Below are 13,293 nucleotides of genomic sequence, written 5' to 3'. Positions count from 1 at the left end.
GAGTACTGGAAACCTTTAGTCCCTTCGTCTTAGATGGCTCATCTTTAAAGAAGGAAAGCGTACCACTGATTTGTGCCTTTAGCAAAGTCTCTGGAGACTCATGCTTGAATTTCTACCTCTAATCTTCCAACACAGAATAGCATAACATTATACCCGAGAACTAATAAGCCTGGAATGGCTGTTTTTCCCTTCTGAGAGAGACAAGAATCTTACTTCCTCTGCAGATGAAAAACATATTACATCATAGCAGATTGTCTGCAGTCATATCTGTGGCTTACTTATCTCAAAGAATGTATTTGTGATATTAGGCATCTGATATTGTGCATACACACAAGTCTTGTTTTCAATGACACGCTCAATGTGTTGCATACAGAAAATCCAGTGGTAAGTTCATCTCGCAGCTCAGATGGCACATATTAAGCCCAAATCCGAAGTAATGCCTATTTAGGATGTCTCTAAGTCAAACCATCTCTGTGAGGTCCTCCAAAACATTCCATTTCCACCATTAAAGACCTTAAGCTGAGCGATCTGGTTGGCAGATGCTAAATATTACAGCCACCAATTAAAGGTAAAACTAGCCTTTCATCACCCCAGTAAATCTAAAGGGGACAAGAGGCAGTTCATTTGGGATTCATCACCCGTTTATTTATTTGTCTTTTCCCTCCATCTTTTCTTCTCTCCATCTGCTTTTCCCCTCTGAGTGCTTAATATTTGATTGAGAAAAGAGGCGGGAGATGATCTGTTTAAATGCTGATACAGACAGACTGTAAAACTCTTAGCTTCCTACACTCTTTCAAACTGCACACAGACAAATCTGAATTAAAAACTAGTCCTACTTTTCAAACTTTTCTCTATTGTCTTACTACACAGATTCATAAAATCGCAAATTTAATTTAATGTAATGAATTTAATGTTTAATTATTCATAATCACTGTAACTGCTCATGATATCTACCTTGTTCCTCTTCAGCTATTCCATGCACACTACTACTACTTCCACATACCATGTGTTTATGCTGAAGTTCAATTCATTGAATTCGCACAATAAGAGAAACAAGTATGATGCCAAGGTTAACGTACCTGTGTTCTTGGTAGTTGGGTCAGGAGCAAACAGTTTAACTGTGACCCTGGGCAACATCCACTGCATCCACAGGCTGACCTTCCCACTGCTCCCACCAATACTGCTGGTTTTCTGCTCCAAAGTCACTGTGTCGGCGAACGGACTGTTGTCTGCAGCAGGTACTGAGTCACCCTAGGGAACCAAAACAAGATCTGTTCAGGCTGAGCAGGTAAGATGGTTACAAGCCATGATGTGAGCCTGAAGACTGTGGTAGAATCAAGTATTTATATCTATTTATATCTATTAGAATTGTTATATCAGCATATGAATGATTAACACTGAGCATTTTAATTTAGTAAGTTCTGAGTTAAAGACCATTCAAGCAGAACAATGTAAGAAATTCCATTTTATGGAAAAACACACGCACAATTCCAAATTTAATTAAAAACTGGAATATCTGTCCTGCATCTGTTTGTTTGTATGTCTGCTTGTGTGCATGTTTAACCATGTGTTTGGTGAACGGGTGTGTAAGTTTAAAAGTGTCGTCGCTGCGCATGTAGCCATAACAAAGCAACCACCAGCCATCAGGCCTTTTGGAGCGTAAGTGACATCAGTGTCTGGTGAGCAGAGCTCCGCTCAGAGCCGAGCAGTGTTGGGGGAAAAGGGACCATTGTCTGGAGATGTCACTGGCGCTAACTCCAAACCAAGCCACCAGCATCCACGTGGCCTGCTTTCACTCTAGTGTGCCAGGACACACTAGAGTGCACTCTAGTGCAGCCTGGGAGAGAATGGGAAATGAAAACCGGAGATGGGTGGTGAGGTGAGGGGTGAGGCGGAGAGGCGAAGCAGGATGCGGCAGAGGAGACTGCCTTCTGCGAGCTCTCATCTCATTACTCTGGGTTTGGCGAAGCACTGAGGATGACAGCACTGGGGACATGTTTTGTTTCTCTCGCTCTCTTCCTGCTAAATCTGTTTCCCAAATATGTATCTGCCTTGTTGACTCAGACAATATGGCAATTTGCAGCTCTGGCACTGCAGGATTTCACTCTTTCCACAGTTTCTCCCACTGCAGTGTGGTAATGACAGATTGTGTCATGGTTATCAAGCCTGGCTGTGGTTGGTGAGGAGGTTATCAACCATCTCAATTAGAAAGCACACAGCTGCTGGGCTGATTACAGTGTCTTAAAGAGGATCCAGATGAGGAAATTATGTCCCCTTTCCACAACTGTGGGGAGGGATGAGGGCCTCACACTATTTTAATTTATTCCTGTAGTTGAGGGTGGCTGACAGCAGAGCTCAATAACAATGAATGACAATAATATAAATAAATTAAAGATTATGCTAATTAAAAAATAGTTTCAACTTTATTGCGTGTGGGGACCAGTAGACACTGATGAGAAGCATGTGCTCCATGCACCAGCTCTCAGAATTCGAAAAGTTAAAACGTTTTTCCTGAGTTTGAACATTTTCTTCCAACATTTAAGATTCAAAATCTATCAGATAAAAAATATCCTAAAAAATAAGGAATGCACCAAAAACATAAGCACGATCTCAGGAGGGGGGGGCTCTGAAAGAGGAGACTGAAAGCTCTGCAGGCACTGGGATTAGAGTTCCATATTATATCAAACAGCTACTGTAAATCCATATAAATACATGACAAAATATACATTTATATAGCCTCAAAATAATGAACGTATATTCTGTACACACAAACACAAGCCTAACAATGCTGAATCACGTTATTATGCCAGAATAAGTATTTATTCCAATTTTGTTCCTAGCAGTGTCTTTCCGTGGAACCAAACTGGCAATCAGTAATATGAGCCATGTACTGATGGTGTTCAGTCAGTCTCAATGAGAGATATTCTAGTGTCAACTGCCATTTGGGTACTAATTGTCGTTGAGCTGGAGTCAAAACATAGCACTCTGTGTGTGTATGTGCGCGTGTGTGTGTGTGGTTAGGACTATTTAGTTTACAGTTCTGGCCACTTGGTAGGATTAGGCTCTGTAATGTCATGTGTGGAAACAGGAGCCAGCCGCTGGCGCAGTGGGAATCTCAGCCCACTGTGTACTGTAGCGTGGTTGCGCTGGAGAATCGAGCACGCGACTGTTCCTGCTTCCCAGCCAGAAGCGTCACTTTAAAACTCTAAATCTCATATAAGCTGATTTTACCACAGAAAGAAGAAAGAGAAGCTTTTGACAGACTGACATCCTTGTTTTTTTTTTTTAACTTTCAATTGAGAAACCTTGCCCATGAGAATGGCTTTCAGTGACAGAAAATAGAGGCTGTATTTCATTTTAAGTAACATTCATTTTAAAACTTAAAAAAGTTACTTTCAATTGAATATCTCTATAAATTCAATTACTATTATTATTATTATTATTATTATTATTAACTATATTATTGTGTTTTTTTATGTGAAAGAGAAGATACTGTCCGATGCCATCTGCTTTACTTGGCCTGTAATCTAACTTGTAACACTGGTTTTTACTATGTATTATGTTGTCAGTGGCAGTTCGGTGAAGGAAAAAGTAAACCAAAGTTAGAGTTTTATTCAGATGAAATCTATGTAACACTAAGTTACAGGAACCACCTGATCATGACTGTGTTTGTCACAATCTTACCACTAATAGTAACTACATTTATTGTCATCCCCATTGCTTTCCTTCTTTTATAAGACTGTTCAATAATTTGCATAAATCTATGGTGGTCGACCTTTAGCTTGTTACCTCATCACTATGTAATCTGGGTCATAATCAACAGTTCCAAATTCAACACTACCAGCTCTCAGACTGTGTTCTTAACTTAGCTGGTCATCAACAGAGCTAAGTTAAGAACACAATACTACCAGACAGCAATGAGAATTTGTAATGTAGCTCATTATTAACAGAGCTAACATACATACTAGCAGCCACCAGACTGTGTTTTCTGTGATGTGTGGAGATGATGTGGATCGTAAAGTTAGTTGTTCACATGTTTGGTAACTCAATAACTGCCCCTGTGCCACGGCTTGACTTGTCACGCCTGCCAAGGGAAAACCAGTCAGTGTGAAGCTAGCTCCTAGCAACTACCCCTCAGCATTAAACTGCTGTGGGTTCAGATGTTTTCGATCACAGTGATCAGATAGGGTGATTGACAGGTTGTGTTTTCTCCACGAACTGTTAGTTGCTCAAGGTGCCCTGCATCCAGTAGGCCTACCCTTCACCGCTCAGACTCGTGCGTCTGCGCCAGCGTCATGCAATTACCAATAGTGGCAGCAGAGGCCGCTGTTGCCGCAGCTCAGCAAAAGTCACATTGTCTGGTTTAAGATCATTAATTACTTCCAAACAGCCAAAGTTCGTGTTTTAATCAGTGTAAGACCCCACCACTGGCATCAAGGTGAGGCCTTGAAGAACAGATGTGATGATGTAGTGTTGGTGGAGGTGGGCTCTGTTGGGCATGTTCCTGAGCTGCCAGAATGGGGCCCCAGGCACACACACACACACACACACACACACACAGAGAGAGAGACCCACACACACACATTCTAAGAGGGAGCTATTTTCCCACACCTCCACAGGCCAAGTTGTAAAGTATACAATTTAATTCCTGGGCCTCTGCGCTATAAACGGGCTGAGAATCCGGGTTTATTTTCTCTGCAGAGTTTGTCTTTGCTCATCAGAGAGACCCAAACATTGGAAGACAACAGCAGGCTGGGAAGTGTCAAAGAAAGATGGAGGAAAAGGCAGATTATGAAAGAAGAATGGAAAGAAAGAACACTTTCGGGACAAGTGGAAGGATGAAGAAAAGGTTGGAGAGTGCAAAGGAAGGCCTCAGAGAAAGGAAAGATTAAAGAAGGAAATGATAAAGACAGAGAGGCGGAATAAATCTGCAGCTAGAGACACAGGAAAATGATAAGGGAGTAAGGGGAAGTGGGAGAGACGGCATAAAGCATGGATGAAAAAAAGACGAAATAGGAAGATAAACAATTGCAGAGATGTCAAAACCACAACCAGAACGTGACAGGCAACATGACCTGACCGTTCCCATCAAGCTCTGACTTCAATTTCTAATAATTTATGTAAATTGGATGTCATGTTAGGCGTCATTATAACAGGTGGTTATTACAGAGAATGGTTAATGGTGCTTTTTAGAGGAGTCTTTGTTTATTGGGTTTCAGTTTGTGGTCGTCAGACATTAGTCAGGCTAGGAAAGAATTTTTTCACGCTATGGTCACACTCATAGTGTGGTGTCAACGATGGATTAAGGTTTATGAGAGAATGTTGTCAGTTTGGGATCAACGTGAGAGGAAGGAGAAATAAAATCTATGATGAAGAGGGGCATGAAAGACAGAGGAGAGACAAAGGAGAAGAAAAAAGAGAAGGACTGAAGGGAAACCCTGTGGAATACACTGTGTTGCATCAACTCATAAATACGAGCAAACAAATGTATATGAAAATGTCTCCGAAAACTGGTTTGATTTAATAGCAGAGGTGGGAGGAGACGTAGGGAAGAGGCAGGGTTGTTGGGGAGAGACTGCTACCACTACTGCTGAGACTTATCAAGCAGCTCCTACATTCTTGCTCAAACGCCCAGCCTCCCAGAGGACTAAACACTTCTGCCAGTGTTTGTGCTTAGTTAAACAGTGACAAGTGGGCTGTCAGGGGTCACTGTGGCCGTGTTATGGATGCGCTACACCACAGGGCCTTCACTGCCATACTGAACTGTTGCCACTTCCGTGGGTCCACAAGGGATGCAAGGACACATAAATGTTGATCGCACGGAAACAAATGCAAACACAGATGCACAGAATACTTTTTCATCTGCTCACGCAGACACACTTTATTGCCTCTGAGGGCAGTATGATGGCTGAGCTGTGATCCAAGGGGCCCTCACTTGCAGACAGGGCCCTAGCTGGCCTAGTTGTCACTGCTTAACAACATAAACTCTCATCAACACCATCATTTTTAGACATCCCATATTCCTACTTCACATGAACATACACATATTACACAAGGCCCTGGAGGCTAAAGCCCTAAGGCCCTGGACCTCCAGCTTGTCGTTGCTGCTGCTACTGTACTAGACAGAAGAAAAAACACCTGCCACATTACATAAGCCTTGGATAAGCATCATCACCTCGGGACGAAAGGAAAAATAACACTCAACATTTGTTGTTGTCCCCTAAAAGCTCTGACTGTAATTTTTCCATTGGCTTTGAACATGCCTGCATGTACTGCTCCACTTCATACTTCACTCTGGGTTTGATATTTTATCTGAGTGAAAAATGTAAATACAGGTTATTGTTTTCCCCAAATTAAGGTGCAGGTTTATACTCAATCAAGCTCTAGCTTACATGAATCAAACAGAGCTCACAGCCTATCTGGGGTATCTGCTCTGGGCAAAAAAAAAAAGGGGGTTAGGGTTAGAAAAGAAACACAAGCACTGGTGAGATTTTTCCAGCTTTGAAAATCCTTCCCAAACAAAACACATTTTTTTTAGACAAATTGCATGTGTTAGCACTGACTCAACTACTCATAGCAATAAAAACTACAATCAAAAATCATAAATCAGCAGCAGAATTATGTATACAACAAAGGCTTAAATAGCATGTGTTTTTGCATGACTCACGGCACCTTAGATGAAAAAAGAGACTAATAGTTGGGTGTTGCCAGGGTGTAGTCATTAGGCCTCATATAAATCAAGCAGCACAACATGAGAGGAGCAGAAAAACAACACTGACAATGAGGAAAAAAAGCTCATAAGTGGCTGACACTGTGCTGTGTAATATGGTGGAAGGAGCAATACTAGCAGTAAATAACAACTAGGTCAAAACCTGGTTTATGGCCGGACCACGTGTGGTCAATGTGGGACACTGGGGACGTAGTTGAAAATTGTTGTGGAACCGCAACACCGAAACAACTACTTTCAAAGGGGAGTAGCTAAAGCCTGCTTGAATAAGTCGCTAAATGTCGCTAGATGACAATGCGTTAATTAGCATATTCATGACATCATCATGTCATCTTTATATTCTGCCTATCGTGTAATTTAATACAGCTGAATTCCAAATAAAGATGTTCTCATTTACATGTTTTTTCTGTTTTTGGAACAAGTAAGAAATACTGACTGAAACATGGCCCATTATTATACATGTCACCCAGCTGTCACTTCCAAGCCGTTTCCAAGCTGCTGCTCTGCTAAAATTCTGATTTCATAACCAGAATGTCGTCTGAAAATCACACACACAAGTTAGAGACAATGGCTTTGCTGTGATTTCGGCTATATTTGTTTGAATGAGACAAAGAGAGAAATGTGCCTACAGAGAGAAAGCTTGACCTTGTGCATTTGGGGCAATACTTGTGATTCTCTTTCATGGAAACAATGGAAGAGTCATTAGATTTGTTGCCAGGTGCTTCTGTGAAAAAAAAAGTTGTTAAAAGAGCCTGAAAAGTCAGTAAATCTAGTGGCAAAGGTACTAAGTTGGCAACACTGCATGTAAAAGCCGCCCTGATGACATAATATAAGGGGTGATTGATAAGATCATGGCCAGGTAAAAGGAATTGCGTTTAATTACATTTATTTTTGTCTCGTCCTACATTTATACACTTAGTGTACCTGTCATGGCGGATATGGATCCTTTCTTTATAGAAGGCCGTGATTTGGAAGTGGTCTACAGCAGCGATGACATCATCACCACTATCAGAATGCCAATCACAGAGCTCCCTGCTCATCTTGGCTAAAAGGTGAGCTGAAGGGAGCCAAATCAGTCAAATCAGGTCAAGGACCTCCTTGGGAGATAAGCCCAGGAGACCGAGGCAGCAGATGCCTGCATGAAGGCCCATTTTCTCAGACAGAGCTGACTTTCAATTGCAAGTGCAATTGAAGTTATTAACTTCAAACTTTCTGCAGAATCACTCAAAGAGTTGAACTGTACGTGAATGTAACGAGAGCTGTGGGATTCCTCTCCTTCCACCTCAGGCCACACACTTATCAACCAGCCCTCGTAGAAACTGTTTGTGCCAATTCATTTTGAAAGAACAGCGGCCAGTGGGGAAACTGCAGCACTGGAATGGCTGACCAGTGGTGTCCCTTCATCAGTCAGTCAGTCAGCAACATACATTTGCGTTTATAGGGTTGGCCCCACTGTTGCAGTCCAGCCAAAAAACACATGTGCAAAATACACAAAGTGAATAAATGAAATTGTGAAGCATTTCACTGCTAGAGTAAAGTCCTGGTCCATGATGTACTGCTGGAGGTGAAAGTTTTTTTTATTTTTTTATTACGAGAAGAGGCTGGTCCATATGAAAAACCGCAACTTACATGTGCAGATGATTTCCATAATTCATAACAAACACTCGTAAAAACACTGAACGGACACAATGAAACGTGTAGCTGTGTGAGGAAAAACTCACCTCAGTGGGGGAGCCAAAATCTGCAGAGGGGCTGCAGGTGCTGGTGTCTGGCAGGGCGGTGCCAGCACTGCTGCGCACTGGGGAGGATGGTGCTGCACCAGCAGGGGGTTCTGGGATGCTGGAGGTCTGACGCAAGATGCCGTGCCTCTGGAGACGAGCCCACGTAGAGCTCCAGCTGAGGAGCAGTTCATACAACAGCTGGACCTTGAGAGGGACAGAAGCAGAGAAGAAGAGAAAAAAAACAGAGAGAGAGAGAGCTTTAAGTCACATTGAATCATGTACTTCACATTGATTGACTGGGATCAAATATAATCTAACGTAGTCTGACGCAAGGGAAACCAATAATGCAGGATTCTCATGTAAATCAAGCTACTACACATATTTGTGCACAAACACTGGCAATGGCAGTACAGCTGAATGTGATTTCGATACATGACGTGTACTGTGCCAGTGGAGTGCCTTAAGAGATAAAACTAACACACCACAAGTCATCTTAATATTTGAAATCAGATTCAAATGTATTTTTGCCAAGGTCTGACTCAAACAGCCGCACTTGGGAGTTCTGACTTCTGAGGCCATTAGCATGATTTTGCTTGGCAGCTTTGCAGCTATGTGACACTAAACCTAGTTAAAGTTGAGAGAGAAGGAGAGAAAGAAGGAAATATTTGCCATAAATGGACCACTACCCATTCCCATTTCCTTCACTCTCCAACTTAACACTATTTTAGACTCTGTACTTGACATTCGCCGAGGCCTCGGTTCACAAAAGTAATGTAAAACCTGTGTTCATGTTTCCATTTGATGGGTGATTATTTGAAAGGCACAGCATGCTCATACACGTGCTTCACTGTACAAATTTGTTATCCATAACAACAAAACTCCCAAAGAAACACCCACAGAGGAAAGTTAAGTTGTGTCATCAATTTCCCCTGAAAAACTCACCACAGTTAGGAAAAAGTGAAGGCTCCGTGTCAAGTGTTCTCAACTATTTATCATGTGTTCACATGAAAAGAGGCCTTAGCTTTAAACAACAACAAAGCCAAAAACAAGAGTGGAAAACATGAGGGGAAGGCAGGGGAATGTGATGTGATGTGATGCTTTCAGTTATTCATGCATTCACTCAGTGTTCTTTAAAGAGAGACAGGGAAAGAAAGGGAGAAATGCAACGCTCTTTCACAGTGAGCTAATTTTTTGGATTTCAAATGCCTTGCCTCTGCAGCCAAGAAGCCCGCAATCCCCCCCTGCCCCCCCCCCCCCCACACCCACCGCTGAGGGTCCCTCAAAAGTAAAGGTGCACAGACACATGAGCGCACACACACACACAAAATAGCTTTCTCTACTCCAAACACATTTTTATTCGTTATTGCTCGCTCACACACATGCAAGCCTGTTAGCACACACATTACAGGGAGGCCTTCCATAAATAAGCATAAATCAAATGAAAAGCAGCACAATACATTACAGCTGGGCCATTTCAAACATGTCCAGGAAGAGCTGCTAACGCCGATCCAGCAGCCGTCCAGGGACAGGGCCAACAGCTGTCTGCCATACCCAACCGAACCGCATTGCCGGCAGGAGAGATATGGCTCCATGCTCCCTTCTCTGAGAGTCTGGGGCGTGGAAGTCCAACCAAGCACAACAAGGCCTACTGCACTCAGCAGCAGATGTGGAGGAAGAGAGTGAAGAATGCCGAGTAGAGGAGAAGAGGGAAGAGGAGAGTACAGTGAGGGTCAGATGGATGATGGGGTCATTCCATGATCTCTGTTTTAGCGTCTGTCCCCAGTTTTATGATGAGATTTTTAACAGTCTCTAATTCCATCCTTTCATCATTTGTCTTCATATTTCATTCTGTCTTTCTCTCTATCCTTACTACACTTTTTAACTAACTGTTTTAGCTGCTGACAGCATCATTCCTCCTATTCCTGAGATAAGTTAAACAATAAACTAACTTTTAACAGGCTGGTGATCACATCAAAGCTTACGTATGTGTTCTTGTAGTGCACTAAATGTGTCTCCAATCTGCGTTTGTGTGTCTGTGTCAATGATTCATGTGGTTGTAAGGAGGATGTCAGAGGATGTCAGAAGGATGGGGTAAATAGCTGCAGTTCACGACCACCTTGAAATCAGCAGACACACACACACTCTGCAACGGTTTGCTTTGATCTTAACTGTACGGCTTTTCAACGAACACACATGCGCATACATGTCTGTACACATGTACACATGGCGTTACCACACATGCTCAACAATGTGTCACTTTTGTGAAGTTTCTATATAAACTATGCTTAGATAAAGGCCCACGAAAACTCACAATCTGCATGATCTCCTGTCTTTCATCTGTGTGTATTTATGAATGACTGAGGAAGCCTCTGTTCAGTCTCCAGTTTGTACTACTGCAGCCTCGCAGGCCTCCTGATCTGCAGATGACAGGTCTTTGGAGAACCCAGCCCTCCAAATGTTCTGCTCACTTCCCCAAATCATGAATTGTGGCATCTGTATTGTGAGCTCATGTAAGCCTGTGTGTGTCTGTGAGCGTGTATGCGTGTGTGTACACATTTCTTTCTACACTTTGGCACTGTTGTGAGCACATTTTGGCTGGTCCTCACAACTTTAAAGGGCTGTCTGAGGGTTAAGACTTGGTTTTGGGGTTCAGGTTAGAATCAGGATTAGGTTAGGGTAAGGGGCTATGGAATTCGTGTGTGTGTTTGTCCCACTCTGTTCCAGGATGTGACAGTTCACCTTGGGTGTTCTGCGTTAAAGGGAACATGTGTTGGAAAGCAACAAAGCTGAATGGTCCCATGTGGTATAAGTGCACGACGGTGTGAGCAAACGTGCCTGCATGCACTGGTATCCTTTTTTGCTCACACTCTTTCTGTCATCTTATCCCCTATTTTACTCTTAATGTAGTTCTCACCCTTTCAAAGACACTTACCTCACTTCCTGTCTTAGCTGCACCCTTGTATTTTCTCAGATGCCAAAATCCATTCAGAAACATGCATATTCATGTGAGGAGTCACTTTTTCAGAGAAAGTCACACAAACAAAGCTTTTTGTGACTTTAAACATAAAAACCACATATCCTACAAAACCTGTTGCTGCCTGTAAATAAAGCACTTCACCCCAATTTCTACAATTACCTGTGTTTGTGCTGTGAAGTAATCTATCTCATTTCATGGAAAATAAAATTTAATGTTTAATGTCACAAAAATGCAGCTTAGAGACCAGGAGGAGTTAAGAAACTCCAAACTCTTCCATTTTGTTTACTTTAAATGTATTAATGTCTCAGAATTAGGGCGATAATTAATTTGTTTTTGCAATGCTGAATGTAACTCCACCACCCAAACGCCTCCTGTTGTGTTGTGCAGCAACTGTACAGTGCTGCGACATCCCCATATACATTCCCACAAGTGGCAACGCTAATTAGAAAGAGGACAAAGTAGTGTGAGGTCTCTTTTGTTCTGGAGAGGGTGGGGCTGCTCTGGCAGCACTTCTTAAAGAGCTGCTGCATGACTTGAAATGGTATTTGCTTATATCCCCCTCTCCAGTCAGAAATTTAGAAGAGAAGAGGGAAACAGAGTGGGGACGTGAACAGATGGGAAGAGAGTAGAAGAACGGCAATGGAAGAGGAGAGAAGTTTTCATTGGACCTAAAAACTAATAATGAGTCATCATATAATCGCAATAAGCCTTCCCAGCTTCGCCAGACACAGGCACTCCATTTGAAAGAGGGAACAGAGGAGAAGAAAGAAAAGAAACTTTCCCTCAGCAAACGACCTGCTCTCCTCATCTCTGGGAAAGTTTTCACCACTAACAGATTAAGGCCTTTCATTTGTTTCTGGTACCAATTCCCTTCAATATCACCATGGCCCATCACTGCGGTTGGAGACATTTAACAGTGTGACCACTCAAAAGGTCGCCCCAATTAAGTGTTTACAGAGGAACCTAATTCGATACAGCTAATTCAATTGAGAAAAAACAAAACATGTGTAATGGTACATGTAGATGTGATTATAGCCCTGTAACAGCACAATGAAAAACAACATAGAGACCTAACTGGGAGACAAACATGTTCCGTTTCCAATCTGTCCATATTCATCACGCTCTCACCAAAACATAATAACACACTGTGAAACAATGATGATGACTCTCGCAATTCCCTGCTCTCCTTCACTCAGACCTCAAAATGAATGTTTGACCAAAACAAACAAGGCAACACTCTCTTGTTTACACTTCCATTTTCATGAAAATTAGACGAGGTAAGAAGATGAGGCAGTTTGTTTATTGGAGTCAATCTATATCAGAAAATCATGCGGAGGCAGGATCTTCCTGCCAGGGTCCATGTGTTCATATTTCAGGAAAGTTTACAAAGGGGATGATTTGTATAAATACACATGTAATTCTAATGACTACTTAGAAGAGATTCAGGACTGTCGGACTGACCTGAGGGTTGGAGCACTTGACGTGGACGGGCTGCAGATCAACGTGGAGGCAGACTACAAACGAGTGCCTTCCTTCGGAGCAGCCCTGCAGCTTATGGGATGTGACGGCCAGTGTGGAGGTACAGCCCATGGGCTCCAACAGGCTCAGGCTTCGCTGCTGCCCCAGCAGAGTGTACACACTGAACTGGCTCAGGCTTATTGTCCATGGGAAGGCATCACCTGGTGGTAGACACGACAGAAAGGAAAAAAAGAAGGATACATGAAAAATGTGGGAAAGGGACAAAGCAGTGAGAGAAGGAGCATGAAAACTGTAATTTAATGCTGATGCTGGCAGAGATGAAGAGGAGCAGGGAGGATGAGAGAGACGTCATGTGGAGGGAGAGCAAAGAGCACAAGCCAAGTAGCTGT

General features: G+C 42.6%; 1 protein-coding gene across 5 annotated transcripts in view; it reads right to left on the bottom strand.

Annotated features, from left to right (window-relative positions):
* Positions 1 to 13,293, bottom strand: part of LOC121185668 (vacuolar protein sorting-associated protein 13B-like) — a 362,080-nt gene that overhangs the window by 189,932 nt on the left and 158,855 nt on the right. For 4 of the 5 annotated variants that reach the window (XR_005894381.1, XM_041043972.1, XM_041043973.1 and 1 more), the window contains exons 24-26: positions 12,887 to 13,104; positions 8,449 to 8,652; positions 1,080 to 1,251 (exon numbers count right to left, since the gene is read on the bottom strand). Coding sequence is in view for 4 of the 5 variants with exons in the window: in XM_041043972.1 (XP_040899906.1) it covers positions 1,080 to 1,251; positions 8,449 to 8,652; positions 12,887 to 13,104 (594 nt within the window). In the remaining variant the exon portion in view is untranslated. Of the gene's footprint in view, positions 1 to 1,079; positions 1,252 to 8,448; positions 8,653 to 9,793; positions 10,097 to 12,886; positions 13,105 to 13,293 lie in introns of those variants that run through there. The other variant, XM_041043974.1, reaches the window with a different exon arrangement.

The sequence above is a fragment of the Toxotes jaculatrix genome, chromosome 8 (genome assembly GCF_017976425.1).
Source record: "Toxotes jaculatrix isolate fToxJac2 chromosome 8, fToxJac2.pri, whole genome shotgun sequence".
NCBI lineage: Eukaryota > Metazoa > Chordata > Actinopteri > Toxotidae > Toxotes > Toxotes jaculatrix.
The sequence above is the reverse complement of the archived record's forward strand: the minus strand, read 5'-3'. Positions and strand labels throughout refer to the sequence as shown.